Source organism: Dipodomys spectabilis, unplaced genomic scaffold (assembly GCF_019054845.1).
Source record: "Dipodomys spectabilis isolate Male_0828 unplaced genomic scaffold, ASM1905484v1 ptg000069l, whole genome shotgun sequence".
In the NCBI taxonomy this organism is placed as follows: Eukaryota; Metazoa; Chordata; class Mammalia; order Rodentia; family Heteromyidae; genus Dipodomys; species Dipodomys spectabilis.
Window position 1 is genome coordinate 18,834,806 of NW_024870746.1, and position 23,240 is coordinate 18,858,045.

Below are 23,240 nucleotides of genomic sequence, written 5' to 3' on the forward strand. Positions count from 1 at the left end.
GAACTGTTAGTTTCATCATTACACCTCAGGTGAGAGGAGAGTGCTGAAGGTTGAGCTGGTTGCTAATGAAAGAGATCTAATAAATCATGCCTATGAAACCTCCATTTAAAAAAAGAAGACTATGATTCAAAGAGCTTCCATAGCTGAACAACACATAAATATCTGAAGAGGAGTAGGCAGGAGTGGGCATAAAAGCTCTATTCTCCTACCTACATAGCCTACCCTATCCTATGAGCCTTCCATCTTTCTGTTCATATATACTCTCAAATTATAATACTCAAATTGGCTAGGTTTGGGGCACATCTTGACTTTAATGCCTTAAATTAAGAAAATTCTTAGCCAAGAATTTTTTTTCCTTGGTAATAATAGGTAAATTATGAAAATAATGTGCCATGGCCTTTGTTCACAAAGTACGTATGTCATTACGGACACACAGGAAACTGCTAGCCAACTTTAATAAACTGCAAAGTTGTGAGCACAATTAGAAAATATAGCAGTATAAATCAGAAACAATCTTCACTATTAAAGAGTCTACATTTTCAAATTTGCATGGTCACTGACATTTAGCTACAACCTCAAAATCAAGTCTTAAAGTGCAGAGTGACATTTTTAGATTTTCTCTGTTTTCGTATGTGTTTGTTCCTAGCTGAAACTGAAGAAGAAACTCTGCCTTCTTTTTCAGCCCTTATCCTGTAAAAAACTGTCTTTATAGCCTATTTATTGCCACTTCATTTATTGATAATGCTGTTTAGAAAGGGGGGGGGAGGTTCCCCCAAGACAGGTGCTGGCAATTCACATCTTGTAATCTAGCTACCACAGCAGGCTGAGATCTGACCATCTAGGTTTGAAGTCAGCCATAGCAGACAAATCCAAGGACTAATTAACCAGCAGAATATCAGATGTGGAGATAGGGCTCAAATGGTAGAGCACCAGCCTTGACCAAAGAAGTGCAAATGAGAGCACAAAGCCTGACTGAGTTCATGCCCTAGTACCACCAACACAAAAGAAAAAGGGTCCTCAAGAAAAGTACAGTCGAGTGTTCGTAAGTGAGAGAGGGTTGTGATGTAACTTTGAGGAAATACATGTATTGAGTTAACGTTGTTTAGGTATGGGTTATAGTATTGTTTGTTGACCTTGAGCTCAATATTGATGAACTAACATTAAGAAAATTTTAAACAGAAACACACAAAACACAATTAGGTATTGGCTGGTTGATAAAAATGTGACCAGAAGGAATCTAGCTTTATGCTTCCTCTAGGAGCAGTGGTTCTGAAATCAGTAATTCAGTGTCCTTTGCAGCATTAATAGAACCTAACACTGAAAATAAGGAAAATCAACCATGCGCGGGAGGGAAATTATTTTCCAAAGTTAGAACAAGGGGGAAAAGCCTCAGGAAATCACTAACTGAGCTCCCAAAGGACCCATGAAAGGAATAGTCCGTCCTGCTTTCTAGGATCCTTTGCCAGTCTTCTCTCTCCATTGTATTGTTCCTGTGACCTCTTTCTCCACTTACTGTTTTCCAAGGCTCTAGAGTCTTGTTCCTGAGATCAACACTCCAGACACACAGATAGACACTAAAAGTTTTTTGTCTTTACACAATTACTTGTAAAAACTTGTATCGTTTTCTCAGCATGGATATCTATCATATAGCTAGCTTCCCAAGTACCTTATGAAAACATGATACAATAATTCTTTTCCTCTTAACTCCCGCGAAGACGCCGTCACCCATGTACTCCCATAGGTCTTCGAAATGAAACCCGCCCGGCGCCGCTTTCTTTTTTCTCTCTGTTTCTTTAAGAAGGAAGTCAGGAACTTTGCCCAATACCAAGATGGCTGCTCCTGCTTCGCACGCCCTGCGCATGTCTCCTAAAGCGCGATTCTCGTTTAAAGAATTGGAATCTCACTGGGCAGGATGGAGACTTGGCCGGCGAGACTACATCTCCCAGCAGGCGTTGCAGTCTGGCTTCGCTGGATGGAGAACGGATGATTCTGAGGGTGTTGTAGAGGCTGAGGTGGATCGCGGGGCCTGGAAAACACACGGAGTTGGAAGATGGAAGCTTGGCGCTACGTGAGGAGAGGCTACGGCCGCTGTGTGGTGGGGAGAGGCCGGTCAGTTACGCCGGGGCTCGGAGGGAGGAGGAAGGGGCGGGGGGCCCGGGTTAGCCCGGGGCGGGGCGGGCTGGGAGGAGGAAGGAGGAGGCAGAGGGTCGGGCCCATGGCGGTGTCGGCAGGCGCCTGGGACCGTCCGGGGGATAGGTAAACCCGGGCCGCGGCTGGCGGACGCTGCGCTGCGCCGACGCGCTCGGGAGCCCGGGTGCGAGCACGGCGGCAGCCCTTCTGGAAAGCTCGAGCCTCGGCGACTGGCCCTTGGAGTCCGCCGTGCCAGCGTGCGGTCTCGGCCGGCTGCGGCCGCCGCCGCGGCGGTCCGCGGGAGGCCGCCGGCCCGCTGTAGGTCCCGGCGGGCCGAACCTGGAGGAGGGAGGCGCGGGTTGTGGATCGCTGCGGTGATGGTGGTGTCGCCTCGACTTTGGTCCCTTGTATGCCAGCTTGTATGGTTATTGCCAAGTTCTCGTTTTATCCGTGTTGTTTTCTGGGTATCTCTTTTCTTTCCATTGAAAGGGGTGCTGCCTCCGAGGGTACCCGCGGAATCGTGGCTTCAGGGTACTAACGATGTGTATGTTTTCCTAGTAAACTTTAAGGTAGGACCTAGATACGACCGATCAAAATGTTGACTCGGATAACCCCTGAAGCCAGCGGGTATACCACGCGTGGGAAACACGCCAGTCTGTTACATAAGTCATGGGGATCTTGTTTTCACTCCCATACAAGCCTGGGATTTGAGGGCAGTTCAGTTCTATTTGTGTGCTAGGCACTTGTGAAGAGACTGGAATTAAAATGAGTAATAGTGTCTAGGACAGAGTGGCTAAGGTCCTAAGTTCAAGTCCCAGTACTACTTTAAAAAGAAGTAGTAGTAGTAGTAGTAACAGCAGCAGCAGCAGCAGTATGTCTGAAGTCCTGGGTTCCAAACAGTACCAGAAAATTAATTTGAAGATTCTAGCCTGAAAGGAGCCAGCCTGCTTACAAAAGAAAAAGCATCTATCTAAATAACTGTGAACAGAAAATAAGTATTGTAGTTCAAGTTTTATATTTCAATAAGGTAGCCTGTGATCGAAAAACACATGAATCCAATGACTAAATTCCTGTGGCTTTTACAATTGTTACAGAATAGGCTAGAGTGCCCATTTCTTCCCTTTAAAAATATACAGCTTATTTAATAGGACAGATTTGAACTGCATATATGCAACCAAAATGCCTTTAAAGTAAAGATATGAGTCAAAAAATACTAAATGCAATTTTAACAAAATTCCTTTAGTGATTGATAGACATTATTGACACTAAGACATGTATTTACAGTGAGTTTATATCTTAAAAATCTTCATATTACTTTGTAGAACTTCTGGATGATACATTAAATTGATGCTGCTTGGTTTAGAGTTTTGGTGACCTAGTAAATAATCGCTACTCTCTTTGATTTCCCTCAAAGAGAAGAATGTCTAAAATAAATAAGTAAATTATGGAAAAATAAAATTTCCACACGAGGAAGTAGTTTGGTGTCTTAGCTTACATGTATTTAGAAAAATATAACCTTGACAGAAATTTTTTTTAAAAAAACTATTCAGGTATGTTTTTACTCTAAACCAAGTTGGAATAGAGATTCACTTTAATTGTAGTCTGAAATGTGTTCCATATTTGATGTATTATACTTACTGTGGATTTTGTTTTTCCATTGAGTTTTGTGGTGGTGGTGCTAGAAAACTACTCTGAGTACAATTAAGCTCTCAGTTGGAGTGTGGACTTTTTTGAGAGGTCTGTAGGGTTTGAAGAACCAGAGTGACATTCTATTAGCTGTTTAAGGGGAAAAGTATTAAAGTACTGGTACTACTGGTTACTTTTTCTTTCACCTTTCAAATTTAGAAGTCAGATTTTAAATATTAGATGCTCTCTTGCCTTAAGGAAACAGATTAAAATTTTGTATCTTGTAGCTTAATAAAAAGTGGTGCCTCAAAATGTGTATTTATTTCTTTTAGATACCCCATGTTTCCCCATCACCCGAAGAGTGTGGGCAGAGACTGGACCACACCATGGGAGAATCTACAAAAATGTTGCTGGAACAGACATTTTTCTAGTTGTATGAGGTGGCCTGGACATTATTCTCGTGTTCCATACCCATACTTGAGTAGTAGGCATTTTTCACTAAAATGGAGACCACCTTGTTTGTTTGAGTCTAGGACTCAGTATCAGTATTATAATTGGAGACCTGATCAACTGACCCAGACATCCTGGATTCATCTCTCTAGTTCCATCATGAACTCTGAGGGAGATGAGCCTTCATCCAAACGAAGAAGACACCAAGGTAAAGGTGTGAAGTTTGTGTTAGTGAAGAAATAGACATAAAGAATTAAGCTTTCATATCTAATCCTTAAAACTTTTAGAGGCCTTAATTTTCTGCTAGGAAAAAATAAACCCTTTTTTTAATGAAGGCATTTATAACTTTAAAAGTAAAAGTGTCAGGCTGGGAATATAGCTTAGTTATAAGAGTGCTTGCCTAGCATGCATGAAGCCCTGGGTTCAATTCCTCAGTACCACATAAACATAAACCTGGAAGTGGCGTTACATTATAGCAGTAGAGTTCTTGCCTTGATTGAGCAAAAGAAGCTCAGGGACAGTGCCCAGGCCCTGACTCCAAACCCCAGGACTGACAATTAAAAAAAAAAAAAGACTATAAATAGAATAAGGCTGAAAAAGAATGGAGAAACAGATTAAAATATTGCGTTTAAGAATGACTTTCACATCCACTGTTTTTAACATGAAACAAAAGTCCTTTGATGACTTAGGAAGCTGATAAATGTATTCTTGAAAGTCAGAGATCTAGAAAAATGTGATTTTGTGCTTTTATCTGTAATTGTAACTTTTTAAATAAGATAAAAAGATTCAGTAGAAACTTACAAATGAAAGAAAAAAATTTTTTTTTTTTGGTCAGTAATGGGGCTTGAACTCTGGGCCTGGGCGCCGTCCTTCAGCTCTTCAGCTCAAGGCTAGCTCTGCCACTTAAGCCACAGTGCCACTTGCAGTTTTTTCTGCTTATGTGGTGCTGAGAAATCAAACCCAGGCACTCTGCCACTGAGCCACCTTCCCAGCCCCCAGAAATTATTAAGAATCTGTCAAAATATCTTCTAGAAAGGATATTCAACAGTGAGAAAGTTTTTTCACTTGTTGTCTATGTTTATTTTTTTCGTATTCTTTTATTCTGAACAAATTATGAGACTTTCTCTGTGCTGCCACCTTCCCATATCCCCACCTAACTCCAACCCCAGAAAGTATAGATAGGTTGTCTTACGTACTATAGTTTTTAATGACGATAGTTCTTTTAAGGATGTTTGAAGTATTAATATATAGGGAGCTGACATACAAGTTTGTTGAAGAAAGATACTGTCAGTGAGTGTCCCAAAAGTCAGAGTGAGTTAGTGTGCTTTTAGGTTCCTTCTGCTTTTGTTGCCAGAAGTAGTCTACAGGCTTCAACTGGGTTCCAGATAAGAGTTGTGAAACTAATGAAAACTAAACAAATGAATAATTTACTGCTACATAGTTACAAAGAATCTACTTAGAATGAATAAACATATAAATAGCCATTCTAAACACTCAAAATTTAAAATGTGCTGGGCACCAGTAGGGCCTTACAATCTGTATTCCTAGCTGCTAAGAATGGTAGGATCATGGTTTGAGAATAGCCTAGGCAGAAAAGTTCATAAGACCCTGTCTCAATAGCTGGAGGCTCTGGTGCACCTGGCTTCTTAAGTAATGTAGGAGGCTGAAATTGGGTAGGATCATGGTTCCAAGTGAGCCCAATCAAAAAAATCTGTAAAACTCTACACATTGGAGGAAAACTGGATGTGGTAGCACATGCCTGTCATTCTAGCAATGACAGGATGCCTAAAATGGACAAATTTTTAGGAACAGGAGTCAGACTCTGTAAAATAACCAGAACAAAAGCCAGGCACCAGTGGCTCATGCCTGTAATCCTAGCTACTCAAAGAGGCTAAGATCTGAGGATCGTGGTTCAAAGCCAGCCTGGGCAGGAGTCCGTGAGACTCGTAACTCCAATTAAACACCAGAAAACTGAAAGTGGCGCTGTGGCTCAAGTATAGAGCACTCACCTTGAACTGAAGAGCTCAGGGACAGTGCCCAGGCGCAGAGTTCAAACCCTATCACAGACAAAAAAAACAAAAAACAAACAAAGTGGTATGTTTAAAGGCATTAAAATCAATTCCTAACAACGATTATGTATGATATGTATGTCCAGGTTTGTATAATGTGCTCACATTCCTTTGTATTTGTACAAAGGATCTGATCTGAGCATTAGATCAGCACATACTCTTCCTTTGTCCTCTTGTAAGTCTGATGTGCTCTCAGATGGAGCTATGACAGTGACATAAACATGGGCTTAGGAAACAGTCTACCTCCACCACTTGGAAGGAGAGGCTACTTAACCTCTTTTCTCTTTGGTTTCTTATATTGTAAAATAACACCCACTTTAGAAGACTGTTGAGGGTAAAATGATGTATGTCAAATTATCTAACACATTGTTAGCTTTATAGTAGGTACGCAGAAAATTGTGATGATGTTGTTTTCCCTTTCATGGATTGTGGAGACATTGACATACTAATAATCATTCATTGAAACCTGACTCTTTATATGTCCATTCTTCCTAGGTGTTGTGAATAAGGAAAAGCTCTTCGTTAAGCCATATTTGTGACTTCCGATATTTCACTAATACTTTTCAATCAAGAGAACTACATTGCTAACTTGCCTATCACTTTAAAGTGGTATTTGAAGGATTTGTGTGACACAATTGTGACTTTTTAATTAGGCACCCCAAAAAAACTGATCAGGCCTATTGCTTACTTTCTTTGATTCATCTATCTTCTCTGCCGTGATCACCTTGTTCCTCCTGACATGGAAGGTATATAAGTTTTTGCAGTGTGAATTTGTGTTGTGAAGTATATGAAGGCCAAAGACTGTTCACTGTTAGTAGTTTTGAAATTGTCTTCCAGGGAACCCTACCATTGAACACATTTATGCATGGTTGTTAAAAGCAAATGCAGGGGCTGGGAAGGTGGCTTAGTGGTAGAGTGCTTGCCTCGCATGCATGAGGCCCTGTGTTCAATTCCTCAGCACCACATAAGCAGAAAAAAGCCAGAAGTGGTAGGGCGCTAGCCTTGAGCTGAAAAGCTGAGGGACAGCACCAAGGCCCAGAGTTCAGCCCCACAACCGACCAAAAAAAAAAAAAAAAAAGCAAATGCAGTCAGGATAAAATGTGTGTTTATCCCTTTATCCTAGTCCTAGTCCTGACATGCTAGAAATGGGCAGCATGCCATAACATCAAAAGCAATACCCAAAGGATTCTGTAAGCTATAGGAGTTTGAAAGTCACTGTATTGACTAGATAATACTGGTCCTGGTTACTTAAAAAGTGGAATGGTAAAGCAATTTCTAAACATTCATAGGACCATAAAAATCTTAACATATTTATATGCTGCTATATGTGCATGTTATGTACTTGTCCATAGGAACTAGAAGCACCATTATTTAGGTTTTTTGCTTTTTTTTACTATGGCAGGCATAAAAGGATACGTACGGCTTTTATTTATGATGGTAGCTTACACAATAGAGACTTTTATAATGCATAGGTTAAAGATTGATTTGTGAGCCGGGTACTGGTGGCTCATACCTGTAATCTTAGCTGTTCAGGAGGCTGAGATCTGAGGATCCTGGTTCAAAACCAGCCTGGCAGGAAAATCCATGAGACTCTTCCCTCTAATTAATCACCAGAAAACCAGAAGTGGTGCTCTGGCTCAAAGTGGTTGAAGTACTACACTTGAACAAAAAGCTCTCGGGGACAGCAACCAGGCCCTGGGTTCAAGCATCCAACCAACAACAACAACAAAAGATTGAATTGTGACTAAAACATCATAGATAATCTTCAATTTATGAATGGTCTTCCACAAATCTTAAAGTAGGTCTGTGAAGCCTTAGTTGTGAGCTTTTTTTGGGGGGGGTGGGGCGAGGCGGTAGGAATCTTCATGTTAAGTGCAGGGTAACGATGGTATTCGTTTTCTTCCCTGGGCATAGGACAGGGACTAAGCAAAATTCTGTAATAGTTGAGGACTTTTGTTTATTTGGTTTTGTTTCCTTCCACCTTTTTCCTTACCCTTCTCGTAGTACTTTCATGGCATCATCAATTTTTTTCCTTGTTCCATTCAGATGTCACTAATTATATAAATATCTCCTATCATCTGGTCAAAATTTCTATTCCTTCAATGCAAAAGTTATCAGATAGTTAAATATTGAGAAAGCAATCTGATTAATCTGTCACAAAGTGTCTTAGACTGTTACTTACTGGCAGTTGTATATAGCTTATTGATACTTTGATTGTAAACACATCATCATTGTAGAAGGTTTGGAAAAGTCTTCCACAGTCCTGTGATTCAAATGACTTCAAAAAAAAAAACTTCATGTATTTTCTTTTTTTTTTTCACTTCATACATAAGTGTATAAAACAATTTAACCTTAATTTTTTAATTGATAAGATTTTAGGCATTGTGATCCAAGAGAAATGAACATCTTTTTATAGAGTCGAGGAAGATACTCTAGAGCTGAAACTTTTCATATAATGTATTCATTCTTGGCATTTTATTTCTAAATCTATTTTTTTCTCATTATTATTATATTTCTCCTCTTGAGCTCATAGGTTTGCTAAACATCCTGTTTTTCTTCATGCTTCCGTGGCAGTAACATCCCTTTAATGGTGGGGTATGGGATACAAGATCAAAGGTGCATGTATGTATATAAACACATACACACATGCAGTGGTCATTTCTGAGTTGAGACTACCTGTAATTGTAGTAGTTCATGTTTTTCTATCCTTATTTCATCACTTTTTAAGAGTTTGTGATGTGTTTGCAGAATATAAATAATGACACATTTGTGCTTGTTGTATGCTTGATTTGTCAGTCATTTCATTGACTAGCATTTTGTAACAGTTGCATATAACATAGACTTTGGTTTACATAAAAAGATTTTTTGCTTTACAAATAAGTCACACGTTGTAAATTGCCAATTGCTTATAACTTTTTAAAATATTTTTATTATCTTTAAGTAGCTGTACAGAAGAGTTGCCATTCAAGTTTATGAGTATAATACATCTTGATCAATATCATGCTTTTCAAAACATTCTTACCCTAAAAGAATTTCTCAGGTTCATTTTGTTCAAATTGTTCTCTACTTTGCTGTTTTAGACATTAAATACTGCTTTTACATATTGCCATTCCACAACCTTCATTTGTATGTAAACCAAAATTCTAAGTGTTGTTTCTAGAACTTGATCATTTGATGATCTTATCTTTCTAGTAGGAAATAAAATACAATATTAAACCATTCCACTGAAAAGCCAGCTTTGACATGGCTACAACATAATGGTTATTAAGCTTCTAAACATGTCTCACTTCCATAGGGAAGTGAGAAACTATCCACCCTTAGGTCTTAGCTTTGTTAGCACCTACTCAGTCTCCAGAATGATTTGCTTGATCCCTTTAAAACTTGATATTCGTTGATCAGTCTCTCATTTTACTGACAACATTGTAGAATTTCAATGCTATGTTACCATTTTCTTGGGAAAAATATTTTATAGACTAGCAAGAACATTCTTACTGGGAACTGTGTAGTCTTTTTATTAATTTTTCTTATTTTATCCAATATATTTTAACAGGCACAATAAAAAGGAATTGGGAGTATATTTGTAACCGTAATAAAGAAAAATCAGACATCCTGGGAGATAAAAATGTTGACCCCAAATGTGAAGACAGTGAGAACAAGTTTGACTTTTCAGTGATGTCCTATAATATACTTTCACAAGATTTATTGGAAGATAATTCTCACCTTTACAGACACTGTCGACGGCCAGTGTTACATTGGAGTTTTAGGTTTCCCAACATTCTGAAAGAAATTAAACACTTTGATGCAGATGTAAGTACAACATAATCATCAAAAAAATTTTCACACACAAAAAAATTGATAAATATTTTATTTGTGCCTTTGTAGAATAAGAAGGAAGATGTTAAAGCATAATGATGGAATATTATTTCATGACATACGTGACTTCCTTGCTAATGGTTATGGGTATAAATTGTCATCTGATTTCACTGAAAAGGATCTAAAGGGTTTTAATTATTTTGAGGTTGGGATTGTTTCAATAATATAAAGCTCTTATCTGAATGATAATCAGATAAATCAATCTCTTTAATTTTTATTAGCATAAATTAATTGTACAAAGTAAAGGATTTCACAGTGATATTTCCGTAATGTACTTTGATCATACTCACTTCTCTGTTACTCTTAAAAGAAATCAGTCTCAAGAAAGGATTCAAAAGATTAGTGCTAGTGTCTATATAAATTCAGGAAAGATAACCTGACATGTAAGTTAAAAATATTTCTTTGAGGAACTGGAGGAATGGCTAAAGTGACAGAGTGCCAGCTATGAGCACAAAAGGCAAGTAAGTACAAGGCACTGAATTCAAGCCCCACTACTAGCCAAAAAAAAAATTTGGAGGTTGTTTAGGATAATAAGCAAGTGCCGTGTGACTAAAAGTTAGAAATTTTAAGATTGATGATATTTGAAACCATTAATCAGATCCATGTATACATAATAAAAAGTGTATTAAGTGTTTGATTTGAAATTGATTTTGGAATTCTGGAAGCCTGTTTTTTAAAGATGAAAGAAAGCACCAAAAAATTTGTATTTGTGCCTATATGTTTTAATTTGAGCCATTTTTTATCTCCCAAGGTTCTTTGTTTGCAAGAAGTTCAAGAAGACCATTATGGAACAGAAATCAGGCCAAGTTTGGAGTCACTGGGTATATATAACCTGTTTTAGCCAAATTTACCTTTTTTTAAATTAGTATGAGCTAGTTATAGGGGATATGTGACATTTTTATACATGTTTATAGCATATTCCAATTAATCTCCCCTCTGTCACTCCGTATTTGTGGGTTCATGCATAACTTGCTAAAGAAAGGTATGTGACACATATGGCCTCAAAAAAATCTTAATTTTGAAACTCTTGATACATCTTTTAAATGATCAAGGCAAGATTGAGGTATTTCAGTAGGAAAATTTGTGTGGAGACATAATTTTAATTCAAAGAGTAAGGTTATTAGAATCCTTTTTTAGTAGTTTCTTTTCTCTGAATTGCTATAGTTCTGCCCACCACTAGATCTCTAAGCTTTTGAGCTCCATGAGATCAGCAGAGCTACCGGTAACTCATGGGCAAAAACTACAAACCCATGTGAAGAAACTTAGAGACAGGTCATCTCTGGTCACACAGATTTGAGAAATCTGCATTCATTCAGCAAATATTATTTGAGTCCCTACCACTTACTGTGCATTGTTCTAGGAAATGAAGTAGAGCATTTGGCCAAACAGGTACTGCCTTGTAGAATGTACATGCTAGTGGAGAAAAGCTGACAATAAAACAAGTGAGTGAATTAGTATATTAAGTAATAATAGTTTTCTGGAAAAGAAGCAGTAAAGTGTTTTAAACAATGATTAGACAAAGTGATATTTCAACAAAGACTTAAAGAGGTGAAGGAAGAGGCATGCCTAGAACATCCCAGATGATGCAGAGAAAGCGGGACTCTGATGTTGAAATGTGGTAAGGGCAGAGTAAAACTAGTATGGTTGGAATGGAGTGAGGAGGAAAAGTTCAAAAAGATGAAAGATTATAGGTCGAGTATGAGGACAGCCCATTGTAAGATCTTATAGTCATTGTCCTGTAAGTTTTACTATGTTGGAACTGAGAGAGTGATAATGCTCATAATCCATATTAAGGACTTAAATCTGCCATTAAAGAGACAAGTTAGATTCAAGTGTAAGCATTTTGTTTTGTTTTTAGCGTGGTTTTGCTATGTGGCATAGGCTATACTCAAACTGGATCTTCCTACCTTCACTTCCTTCCTGAGTGTTGGGATATCAGATATGTGCCACCAAAAAAAGTTTTGCCTAGCTCAAAAATGGATACTATAAAGTCCTACACATTTGTAATATCAGTACTCAGAAAATGGAGATAGAGGAGGATCAGGAGTGTGAGGCCAACCTAGACTACCTCTAAAAACATAGAAGAAAGGAGAAAAAAACTGAGAAAAAAATAGGATACTTTCCTGTCATTTTTTTCTTCCTCTAGTGCTGGGGATCAAGCCTTACCCATACTAAGAAAATGTTCTACCATTGAACTGGGTCCCCAGCTGTAGTCCTAAGGCTTTTGTGTTTTATTCCAATACTTAATAGCATTGTATTCTGTTGTGCAGAATACACTTTACTAAACATTGTCCAAAAATATTAGCAGAGCTGTATTTTGACAAATGTGTTGTTACAAATCTATTTCTCTTTTATAGGTTATCATTGTGAATATAAGATGCGGACAGGAAGGAAACCTGATGGCTGTGCCATTTGCTTCAAACACTCCAAATTTTCACTTTTATCAGTGAATCCAGTGGAATTCTACCGCCCTGATATTCCTCTATTGGACAGAGATAATATAGGATTAGTTTTACTCCTACAGCCTAAAATTCCATGTGCTTCCACTTCTTCCATCTGTGTAGCTAATACACATCTATTGTATAATCCAAGACGAGGTGATATTAAGCTGACCCAGTTGGCGATGCTGTTGGCAGAAATTTCCAGTGTTGCCCATCAAAAAGATGGCAGCTTCTGTCCTGTTGTTATGTGTGGTGACTTTAATTCTGTTCCTGGTTCTCCACTCTATAGTTTCATAAAAGAAGGGAAATTGAACTATGAAGGACTTGCCATAGGAAAGGTAAGTGCTTGTTTCATCATTCTTAGGTGGTTGCTCTATTCACCATAATGTGAGGGTAGTCATTAGGTGGCTGTTGGAAAACCTTCATGACCCACTATTCTATCTTACCTACAATTGGTCATTGGTAACTTAGTAAAACTTCATAGCATCTTTTCCAATTTTTTTTTTTTTTGGTCCGGTCGTGGGACCTGAACTCTGGGCCTGGGCGCTGTCCCTCAGCTCTTCAGCTCAAGGCTAGCACTCTACCACTTGAGCCATAGCGCCACTTCCGGCTTTTTTCTTTTTGCTTATGTGGTGCTGGGGAATCAAACCCAGGGCCTCAGGCATGTAAGGCAAGCGCTCTACCACTGAGCCACCTTCCCAGCACTCATCTTTTCCATTTATCCATGGAAACACTCTGCTTAGAGGTATTACCAGTCAGTCAAAAAAAAGGAAGAAAATCACTAACAAATATGGGTATCTCACAAGGAACTGTTTACAAGGTGGCAGAGTAGAATTTTAAATGCTAGATAGGGGCAGTATGATTAGCAAAACGGTAATATAAATTCTCCTTTACACAATAATAACTTTTAATTCTTCAGTATATAATTTACCCACATTATTTTCATTATGCTTTCTTCTGCCTAATTTACATGATTTATTCTTTACATTAAACCAAAATTTCCTTGGATGGTAGTTTTAAATTATACAAGATTTTTAACTCCTTTAGTATTTGATGTACTAGGAACTGTATAGCTGCTAGAAAAAGGGAGAGGCAATATTAGTTCAAATGAAGAAAAGTATATGTCAGAAAAGATTTATCATTTCATGAAAATGGTAAGCACTTTCTGAACTATATTTGAACATGATAAGCACAAATAGTCATTTAATATAGTGAATAAAAGGTAATAAGTTTTTAATTAGCTTTAAGACATGACTTTTTCAGTACATAAATAAAATCTATTCACTTAAGACACCTGTTGAAATTTTGTTTAGGTATCTGGCCAGGAACAGTCTTCACGGGGACAAAGAATTTTATCTATGCCCATTTGGCCCCCAAACCTAGGTATCTCACAGAGCTGTGTGTATGAGGTACAGCAGGTGCCAAAAGTAGAAAAGACAGGTAAGTGTTTGCAGTACATTTGGCAGTCTGCTGGGTAATAATTCTCCCTTTTGAGACAAAACTAAATTTTCAAAGGGATAATGTCTCATGGAATATACATATCTATATATAGTTACTTACTTTTATTTCAAGTTCACACGAAGTTAAACTTCCAGAATTGTCTATGCATGACCTACTTGCATGTTGCCTTAGAAATGCTTTTATTTTTCCAGTCTAGACTATGAGATAAAACATTTAATTCAGCATCTGTCTAAGCTAGATACATCTTAAGCATCATTTCTAGTGTAAGAGGGCTAGAACCCAGACAGAGTAGAACCGAATAAACTCTATGCTGATAGGACTAATACATTTCTCTCTTTTCTTTCAGATGGTGATGTGACTCAAGCACAGCTGGGGGAAACTGATGTCCTGGTAACAGCTGAAAAGTGAGTTCTGAAGAACAGCAATAGACATTTTCTGACTGCATGGGATAAAAATTACTTCTCATATACTTGGATCAAAATGAAGATGATGATAGTCCATGCTAGTAGAAAGAACTGAACCTTACGTCATGATAGGAATTTCACTCCTGACTGCATTTTTTGAGATATTTGCTTGTGTACAAGAAATTTAACATCTCTTGAGTTCAGTTTCCTCGAAACTCTAGAGTTCACGACCCAGTACCAGCACACGCAGACACACACAAAAAGTGTGTTTATATGTATAGTTGTTATCTATAAACAGAATTTTTCATAGTAAGATAGCAATTTGAAAGAGATCCATTTACTTTTATGTATGTTTATTGTAAGAAGACTCTTTTTTTGGGGGGGGGGGGGTCCAGTCATGGGCCTGAACTCGGGCCTGGGCGCTGTCCCTCAGCTCTTCAGCTCAAGGCTAGCACTCTACCACTTGAGCCACAGCGCCACTTCCAGCTTTTTTCTTTGTGCTTATGTGGTGCTGAGGAATGGAACCCAGGGCCTCAGGCATGCAAGGCAAGCGCTCTACCACTGAGCCACCTTCCCAGCCCTGTAAGAAGACTCTTACTACATAGCTCAGGCTGTTCTCAACTGACAAGATCTCTAGAGTCAACTTCACAAGCTCTGAGATTATGGATATGCACCACATCACCTGGCCCTAGTTAAATTTTCTGTGTGTCCGTGTGTGGTGTGGGCATGTATGTGCACATGCCAGTCCTGAGGCTTAGACTCAGGGCCTGGGCACCATTCCTGAGCTTCTATGCTCAAGGCTAGCACTGTATCACTTGAATCACAGCTCCACTTCTGGCTTTTTGGTGGCTAATTGGAAGTTGAAGTCTCACAGACTTTGCTGTCTATCTGGCTTTGAACTATGATCCTCAGAATTCAGCATTTAATAATGCTATATAAGTAAATAAAAGTTATCAGATACCAAAAGTTGCTAAGGGTGGGGACATGGCTCAAGTAGTTGCATACCTGCTTAGCAAACTCAAGCTTTCAGTACAAATCTCAGTACCACCAAAATAAAAAACAAAATTAGAAGTTAGAAGTTCAGAGTACGTTCAAGGGATTCTTTGTTCTTTGACATGAGTTTATTAAAGCAATGGCCACAGTTTTTTGAGTATCTCCTCAGTACCTAAAAAGGGTGCCTGGAACTTAGTAGATGTTTGGTTATCATTTCTTTTCAGGGCCTGGGCGCTGTCCCTCAGCTCTTCAGCCCAAGGCTAGTGCTCTACCCCTTGAGCCCCAGCGCCACTTCTGGTTTACTGAGTGGTTTTTTGTTTTTTTGTTTTTTTTTTGGGGGGGGGGTGTCCAGTCGTGGGGCCTGAACTCTGGGCCTGGGCACTGTCCCTCAGCTCTTCAGCTAAGACTAGTGCTCTACCACTTGAGCCACAGCACCACTTCCAGCTTTTTTTCTTTTTGCATCTGTGGTGCTGAGGAATTGAACCCAGGGCCTCATGAATGCAAGGCAAGCGCTCTACCACTGAGCCACCTTCCCAGCCCTACTGAGTAGTTTATTGGAGATAAGAGTCTCACATCCTTTCCTGCCTGGGCTTGCTTTAAACAGTGATCCTAAGATCCCACCCTCCTGAGTAGCTAAGATTACAGGCGTGAACCACCAGTACCTGTCCTTAGTTATCATTTCTTGAATTTTTAAAATGTTCAAAAATTTTAAGGAGGGGCTGGGAAGGTGGCTCAGTGGTAGAACACTTGCCTTGCATGCCTGAGGCCCTGGGTTCGATTCCTCAGCACCACATAAGCAGAAAGAAAAAAGCTGGAAGTGGCGCTGTGGCTCAAGTGGTAGAGCGCTAGCCTTGAGCTGAAGAGCTGAGGGATAGCGCCCAGGCCCAGAGTTCAGGCCCCACGACTGGACCCAAAAAAAAAAAAAAAATTTAAGGCATAAATAATCCCTAAAATTATGCTAATAGACAATGATCTAAAGATCATTGCCCCTTACCTATAACATCACCACTATTTATAGCAAGATAAAATGTAAGCCATTATAGAATTTGTCTTAAGATGTAGTACAAGTGGAGTGTGGCAGCGTGTCTGTCCTAGTACTGGGAAGCTGAAGCAGGACAATTGCAAGGTCAACGCCAGCCTTCACTGGAGACCCAATTCTAGGCCCTCAAGGCCTACCTAGCAAGATTGTCTGTCTATCTGTCTGTCTGTCTCTGTGGTGGAAAATTATTTATTTGAACAAGAATAACAGAAAAAATAGTTCATCTAACTTCAGAAATCTTAAGGATTTCAAATAGCATTTTTGAATGCTATGTTGGTGATTTTCTTAGAAAACAAAATAAGGGAGGCTAGGAAGGTGGCTCAGTGGTAGAGTGCTTGCCTTGCATGCATGAAGCCCTGGATTCAATTCCTCAGCACCATATAAGCAGAAAAAGCCAGAAGCATCACTGTAGCTCAAGTGGTAGAGCACTAGCCTTGAGCTGAAGAGCTGAGGGACAGCACCCGGGCCCAGAGTTCAGGCCCCATGACCAACAACAAAAAAAAAAAAAAAAGGGGCTTGGAGTGTGGCTTAGTGATAGAGTGCTTGCCTAGCTTGCCTGAAGCCCTGAATTCAATTCCTCTATACCACATTAAAAAAAAAAAAAAAGCCCGGAGTGACACTGTAGCTAAAGTGGTAGAGTACTAGCCTTGAGCAAAAGAAGTTCAGGAACAATGCCCAGGCCCTCAATTCAAGTCCCAGGACTGGCAAAAAAAAAAATTCTAAGTCTGGGAATACATGTTTCTCAGTTGTATGGCTTGAACTTATGGCCTGGACGCTGTCCCTGAGTCTCTTTGTGCTCAAGGCTAGCGCTCTACCACTTGAGCCATAGCACCACTTCCTGTTTTGAGTGGCCAATTGAAGGTAAGAGTCTCACAGAGACTTTTCTGCCCAAGTTAGCTTCAAACCATGATCCTCAGATCTCAGCCTCCTGAGGAACTAGGATTATAGGTGTGAGTCACCAAGGCCCAGCTATATGTTTGATATTAAGTAGAGACTCTCCATGTATTTAATTTTAGCAAGCACTACTTACTAAATATTTACTGTGTTAGTCTTTGTACTTTTTATTTTTGTTGTCTTTAAATGAGCATATATTAGCTGTATAGGGAGGATTTCATTGTGATATTTCCAAACATTTAAACATACTTAATTTTATAATTAGTGTATTGATTGAGCTCTTTTATCCTCAACTTAGATCATTGTTAATAGGTTTTAGTTATCACTACATGAATAAATGAACACTTACGATATGGTCTGTGGAAAAAAAAGCTTATTCATCTGAGGATGGTGGTATATACCTTAATTCTAGCTCTAGGGAGGTAAAAGCAAGAGACTCCCAAATTTGAGCCCAGCTTGGATTACCAAATGAGATCCTGTCTCACAAAGCAAAGCAAGGAAATGGAGCTGTGGTTGAAGTGGTAGAGCACTGCTAATCTTGAGCAAAAAAATAATAATAAGCTCAAGGAGAGTACCTAGGCCTATGACCAGTGCAAAAAAAAAAAAAAGCAAAACAAAAAATAAATATGTCCTAATGTATGGTCATAATCTAGAAATTGAAGCAAAGTTACCTTAAATAGAACAAATTTATAGAAGTCATGAAAAGCCTGATGGATGCCAATTACTTTTTCTTCTTAATTGTAGAGTATCTTCACATTTGCAGCACCATTTCAGCTTGTCATCTGTGTATTCACATTACTTTCCTGACACTGGAATTCCAGAAGTAACAACCTGTCATTCTCGAAGTGCCATAACTGTAGATTACATTTTTTATTCTTCAGAAAAGGAAGTCACTGCTGAGCAGCCAGGTAAATAAAGACTGTATATAATCTTAGTTATGCTAGAGAACACAGTGGCAAAAACCAAGGCTGAAATTGAGTAAGTTAGCTAAAATCTATATTTATAAGGAGCCCGTGGCTCACGGCTACTCAGGAGGCTGAGATCTGAGGTTTGTGATTCAAAGCCAGCCTGGGCAGGAAAGTTGGTAAGATTCTTATTTCCAATTAACCACCAGAAAACTGCAAGTGTTGCTGTGGCTCAGAGTGGTAGAGCACTAGCCTTGAGTGAAAAAGCAGGGATAGCGCATGGGCCCTGAGTTTAAGCCCCAGGGCCAATGGGGAGGAAAAAAGGAAACTAGAGATGTTTTAAGTAGACAGATGGGCAACATATATAAATGAATCAGATTTTAACTGCCTGTATATATCAGAGAGAGGCAATAAAGCAAATTATTGCATATTATGTCCTTGGTTCTGCCATCCAAATCCAGTCAGTTCCTGAGTTACAGATCTTTTATACTGCTTTATATTTTTCTTTATTTTTTGAATGTTACTGTAAATGTGAGTTATATACATTAGGTAATGAGTACATGTCTTTTTGAACAGTGCCAACCCCTCACATTCTCTTCCAGATTTTCCCCTCTGGCTTCCCTTCCCCCACCCCCAGTTGTATAGTTCATTTACAGCATAGTGTCTAGTTAATATCACTGATAAATTGGTTCACCCTTTTTCCCACCATGTCTGTGCTTTCTTCCCCTTCCTCAATCAGATAAACTTTTATACAAAAGGTACAACAATCAAAAACAGCAACAAAAGGGAATAAAACAAAGAGAAGGAAGGAAGGAGGGAAGGAAGAAAGGAGGGAGGGAGGGAAGGAAGGAAGGAAGGAAGAAAAGAAGGAAGGAAATGAAGGAGGGAAGGAAGGAAAGGAGGAAAGGAAGGAGGGAAGGAAGGAAGGAAGGAAGGAAGAAAAGAAGGAAGGAAATGAAGGAGGGAAGGAAAGAAAGGAAAGGAAGGAGGGAGGGAAGGAAGGAAGGAAGGAAGGAAGGAAGGAAGGAAGGACGGAAGGAAGGAAGGAAAGGGAAACAGTATAATCAAAAACTTCTTGTTTCCGTTTCTTGGGGTTCATTTCAATAAATATCCTTTATATGGTCATATGCACATAACTATTTATTTTTATTTGCTATAACCTTAGTTTTCTATTATAGAAATGGAACATAGTAAGTATGATCATAGAGTTTTGTGGTTAAGTTTCACTAAGATATGCTGCCTTTATTGTAGAACATGTTTATGTTAGCCTTTGAATATTAGTCTGTAATAGGCCTGTCTTTTCCTTGTATGACTCAATTAAGGTCAAGTTGTATACTAAACCAAAAGATTTTAACTGGAGAAGAAAATTTAAAATAAGTCAAAAATCTCTTTCAGAAAACTTTTGGAAGCCTTTCATAATAGTAGCCCTTTTCTCTGATTTTCCCCCTTTCGGTTTATGTGTGCTGCCTCTCCCTCCCCTATTTCCTTCTGGGAATTACCTTATTAGTAACATTCAGGAGATTGCCTACTCCTTCCAAACTATGCTTGTACAAAACTTCCTGGAGTTGTCATGCTTGTGAAAGTACACTAGGTGGCAGGAGAGTATCACAGATCGGCGTTTCAGATGTCTTACTAAGAGAATGCTTCTGTTCCCTTCAGAAGTGATTCTCTAGAACTGAATTATAATACTTTTCCAATCACCTCATGAACTTCCCAATGGCTGTGGTGGTAAATGTTTTCATAATACATTTTTTTGTTAAAAAACCTGCTGTCTTTGGGTTGGGAAGGTGGCTCAGTGGTAGAGCGCTTGCCTTGCATGCGTGAGGCCCTGGGTTTGATTCCTCAGCACACATAAGCAAAAAGAAAAAAAGCCGGAAGTGGTGCTGTGGCTCAAGTGGTAGAGTGCTAGCCTTGAGCTGAAGAGCTGAGGGACAGTGCCCAGGCCCAGAGTTCAGGCCCCACAGCCGGACCAAAAAAAAAAAAAAAGATTCAAAAAAACCTGCTGTTCTTTAAACTTAATACTTGAATCTATTTCATTTTACAAAATTACAGACTGGTGGATGGACAAATTTCTTAGGCAGTTTATCTCATATTCATCTTAATATGTTTATATATTACAATATTTTTCCAAAGATTTTGCAGAAATTAAAAAAAAAATCTGACATAAAAATAACATCAAAAACTGCTAAAATTAGAATTCAGCTCTGACTCAAAACCTTAACCATATCTTAAAACCTTGCTTATTAAGTCTTCTAAAGAATTGTCAAGTTCTGTTTCCTCCCTGTTTAGAGAGGACTTATGATTAACTTACAGTGACCTGGGGACAGTTTCACTAAATATGTGTTTCTTAATGTAGGAGCTGAAACTGCTTTGATTGGTGGCTTGAAACTTCTAGGTAGACTGTCACTTCTCACAGAACAAGACTTATGGACTCTAAATGGACTTCCCAATGAAAATAACTCCTCAGATCATCTGCCTTTATTGGCTAAGTTCAGGCTTGAGCTCTGATTCTGCTTTATCATTTTCTTTTAAATTTAGTTTTCAAAGAATGAAAAGCTCTTAAGTGTTTGCATGTTTATTTTTGTGCTATGGGTTTTCTGAAGAAGTTGTGTTAAATGCTTGAAACATATCAGAAGAAACAAGTTTACAGTATTTTTTTCAATAATGAAAAAATATTTTTACTAATAGTTGAAATCTAAATACTCTTTATTATCAAAGAGATTAAGTATTTTTATTCTGAATCCTAGTAATGTTGACAACAGCATTTCAATGTGGTGAATCTTCTTTAGCCCTCTGGGTAAAGAAGTTTACTTCATGTTTTTGGGAAGCTTTATAAAGGATCCAAAGTACCTGAGTTTTTGCAAGCCACAGTAGGTTCCTTTTCAGAAGGCCTGATTTCATTGGGAGAACCCTATGTTTAGAGTTCTCATTCATTCATCTCAGAAATTAGGTCATCCATAGGTATCCATCTTTAAGTTTTGAAGGGCTTGATAATGCTTTTTTTTTTTTTGTTTAAAAAAACTGTTTAATCCATCTTTTTACTGTCCTGAGCCTTATGTGTCTAGAATTTGTTGGTAAGAAAACAAGGTCCTGCTGGGCGCTAGTGGCTCACGCCTGTAATCCTAGCTACTCAAGAGGCTGAGATCTGAGGATCACGGTTCAAAGTCAGCCTGGGCAGGACTGTCCGTGAGACTCTTATCTCCAGTTAACCACCAGAAAACCAGAAGTGGTGCTATGGCTCAAGTGGTAGAGCACTAGCCTTGAGCTGAAGAGCTCAGGGATAGTGCCCAGGCCCAGAGTTCAAGACAAGAAAAAAGAAAACAAAGTCCTTCATGTAAGTCCATTCTTTCCACCCTATAGCAGACAGCAGCAGCCAAGAACAGCAGACACTTGGGTTATACCTTGCCCTGGCAGGCTTTTCTTCTGTTTTTATTTTTTGTTTTGTTTTTTTCCATTCGGTTGCAAAAAAAGATCCCTGGGTTGGGGAAGGCTTTATTTTACTGAACCATTTCAGCAGAAATTTATTAGGAAATTGTCTTTGAACAAAGTGGCAGCTCTCAGATTATTTTTTGTTATTCCTCAGAAGTTTAACAAAGTAGTAAAACTAGTGAAAGATACCAGCATAAGGTCTTGAAACTCTTAGGTTGTTGTGTTCTCTGTTGGTTTAAATGATTTGTTTCTCAGTGTTTTCTTATGATATACTCACATGAGAAGGTGCTTAACACTTTTTTATGAAGTGTTAGAAGCAGATCTCATAAATCTGGTAGTTGACTCTATACAAGTAGTCACAAAAAAACAAGCACAAAATGTGGAAATTTCCTCTGCTCTTAAGATAGTAGGATCAGGAATTATAGGCATTTTTACTAAGTAGTCATTTTGCACTAAATTATAAATGTTTTTACAGTATCTTTTATTAATAGAATGTTTTTTCTTAAACTAGAAAACAGTAGTCTTCAACTTTAAAAAGTTTTGTACTTAGGGTTGGAATTGTGACTGAGGTGGTAGAGTTCTAGCCAATGAGCGCAAGTGTCAGATAACGAGTTCAAGTCCTGCTCTTAGAAGAAAAGAAAAAACTTTTGTACTGAATCATTTACTATAATTATTTTTAAATAAAAGAGAAGCCTCAGAAGAGGCAAGTGGGTTATGAAGATGTCTAGTAAAAATAGTTCTAAGTGAATATGTTTAAATGTTTCTCCCTTTTAATTTTGTTTACAGTATTAACTAGTTCCAAGATTGTCCACATTTTTCAGTTTGTGGAATATTACATATCTTGAGTAACAGCTATAGTCATCATCAAATTACAATGATAGTCCAATTAGCCCTTTGTAGTATTAGGGAAAGAAAAATGATTCATTGATTAACAACTATTCTATATTGAGTGAATTTTTTAATAAATGGCTTTATTATAAAGATCATTGTTAGTAAACTAGCATCCTTGGAAACCTGTATAAGCTTAATTTTTTTGTATTCTGATTAATGTATTGTGAATTTAAGCCCATTTCATGTGTTTCACTATGATAGAGTTGATCTGTAAAACTGCTTTCTATGTTAGCTTATCAAATGAAGCATTATTTAGTGGACCAGAAGCCAATGGGTAAAAGTAATTTTCTCTACTAAAAAAGCTCCACACAAACAAAAATAATAACAATACTAACATACTTCTGTTTTCTTTTTTGACCTGTAGACTCAATAACTCTACTGGAGAGTTGTATTTACCTGACAAAAACAAAATCTGGTTAACAGCCACAGAAAACAAATCTCTCTTAAGTGTTACACTATACAAGTTTTAAATGCAAAGAACTGTGAAGTAATAAAATTCTGGCCTTACTATACTTTTTCATAAAAATATAATATGCAAATTTGAAATTTGTCCTTTTTTGGAATTTAACAACTGTCTGCTTTTCATCTTTTTATGGATGAAAAGAAAAAGGGGGGCTGGGAAGGTGGCTCAGTGG

General features: G+C 38.3%; 1 protein-coding gene across 6 annotated transcripts; it reads left to right on the plus strand.

Moving 5' to 3' along the window:
* Positions 1–1,969: 1,969 nt before the first annotated feature.
* Positions 1,970–21,444, plus strand: Angel2 (angel homolog 2). Of its 6 annotated transcripts, none has more exons than XM_042681673.1 (9): positions 1,970–2,109; positions 4,089–4,420; positions 9,826–10,082; positions 10,900–10,969; positions 12,506–12,927; positions 13,903–14,029; positions 14,397–14,454; positions 18,125–18,288; positions 20,642–21,444. In XM_042681673.1, exons 1-9 carry the CDS (start codon positions 2,051–2,053, stop codon positions 20,791–20,793), a joined length of 1,641 nt encoding a protein of 546 aa, XP_042537607.1. In that variant the 5' UTR covers positions 1,970–2,050; the 3' UTR covers positions 20,794–21,444. The 6 variants fall into 6 exon arrangements, with proteins under 6 accessions (XP_042537607.1, XP_042537608.1, XP_042537612.1 ...); XM_042681674.1 differs by having other exon boundaries at positions 4,089–4,414; XM_042681675.1 differs by lacking the exon at positions 1,970–2,109 and adding an exon at positions 2,236–2,256.
* The last annotated feature ends 1,796 nt before the right edge of the window (positions 21,445–23,240 follow it).

Coding starts and splice junctions, on each gene's coding strand:
- Angel2 (XM_042681673.1), top strand. CDS start 2,051: ATGGAAGCTTGGCGCTACGTGAGGAGAGGCTACGGCCGCTGTGTGGTG. Junction 2,110..4,088: donor TGTGTGGTGGGGAGAGGCCG/GTCAGTTACGCC, acceptor TATTTCTTTTAG/ATACCCCATGTTTCCCCATC. Junction 14,030..14,396: donor GCCAAAAGTAGAAAAGACAG/GTAAGTGTTTGC, acceptor CTTTTCTTTCAG/ATGGTGATGTGACTCAAGCA.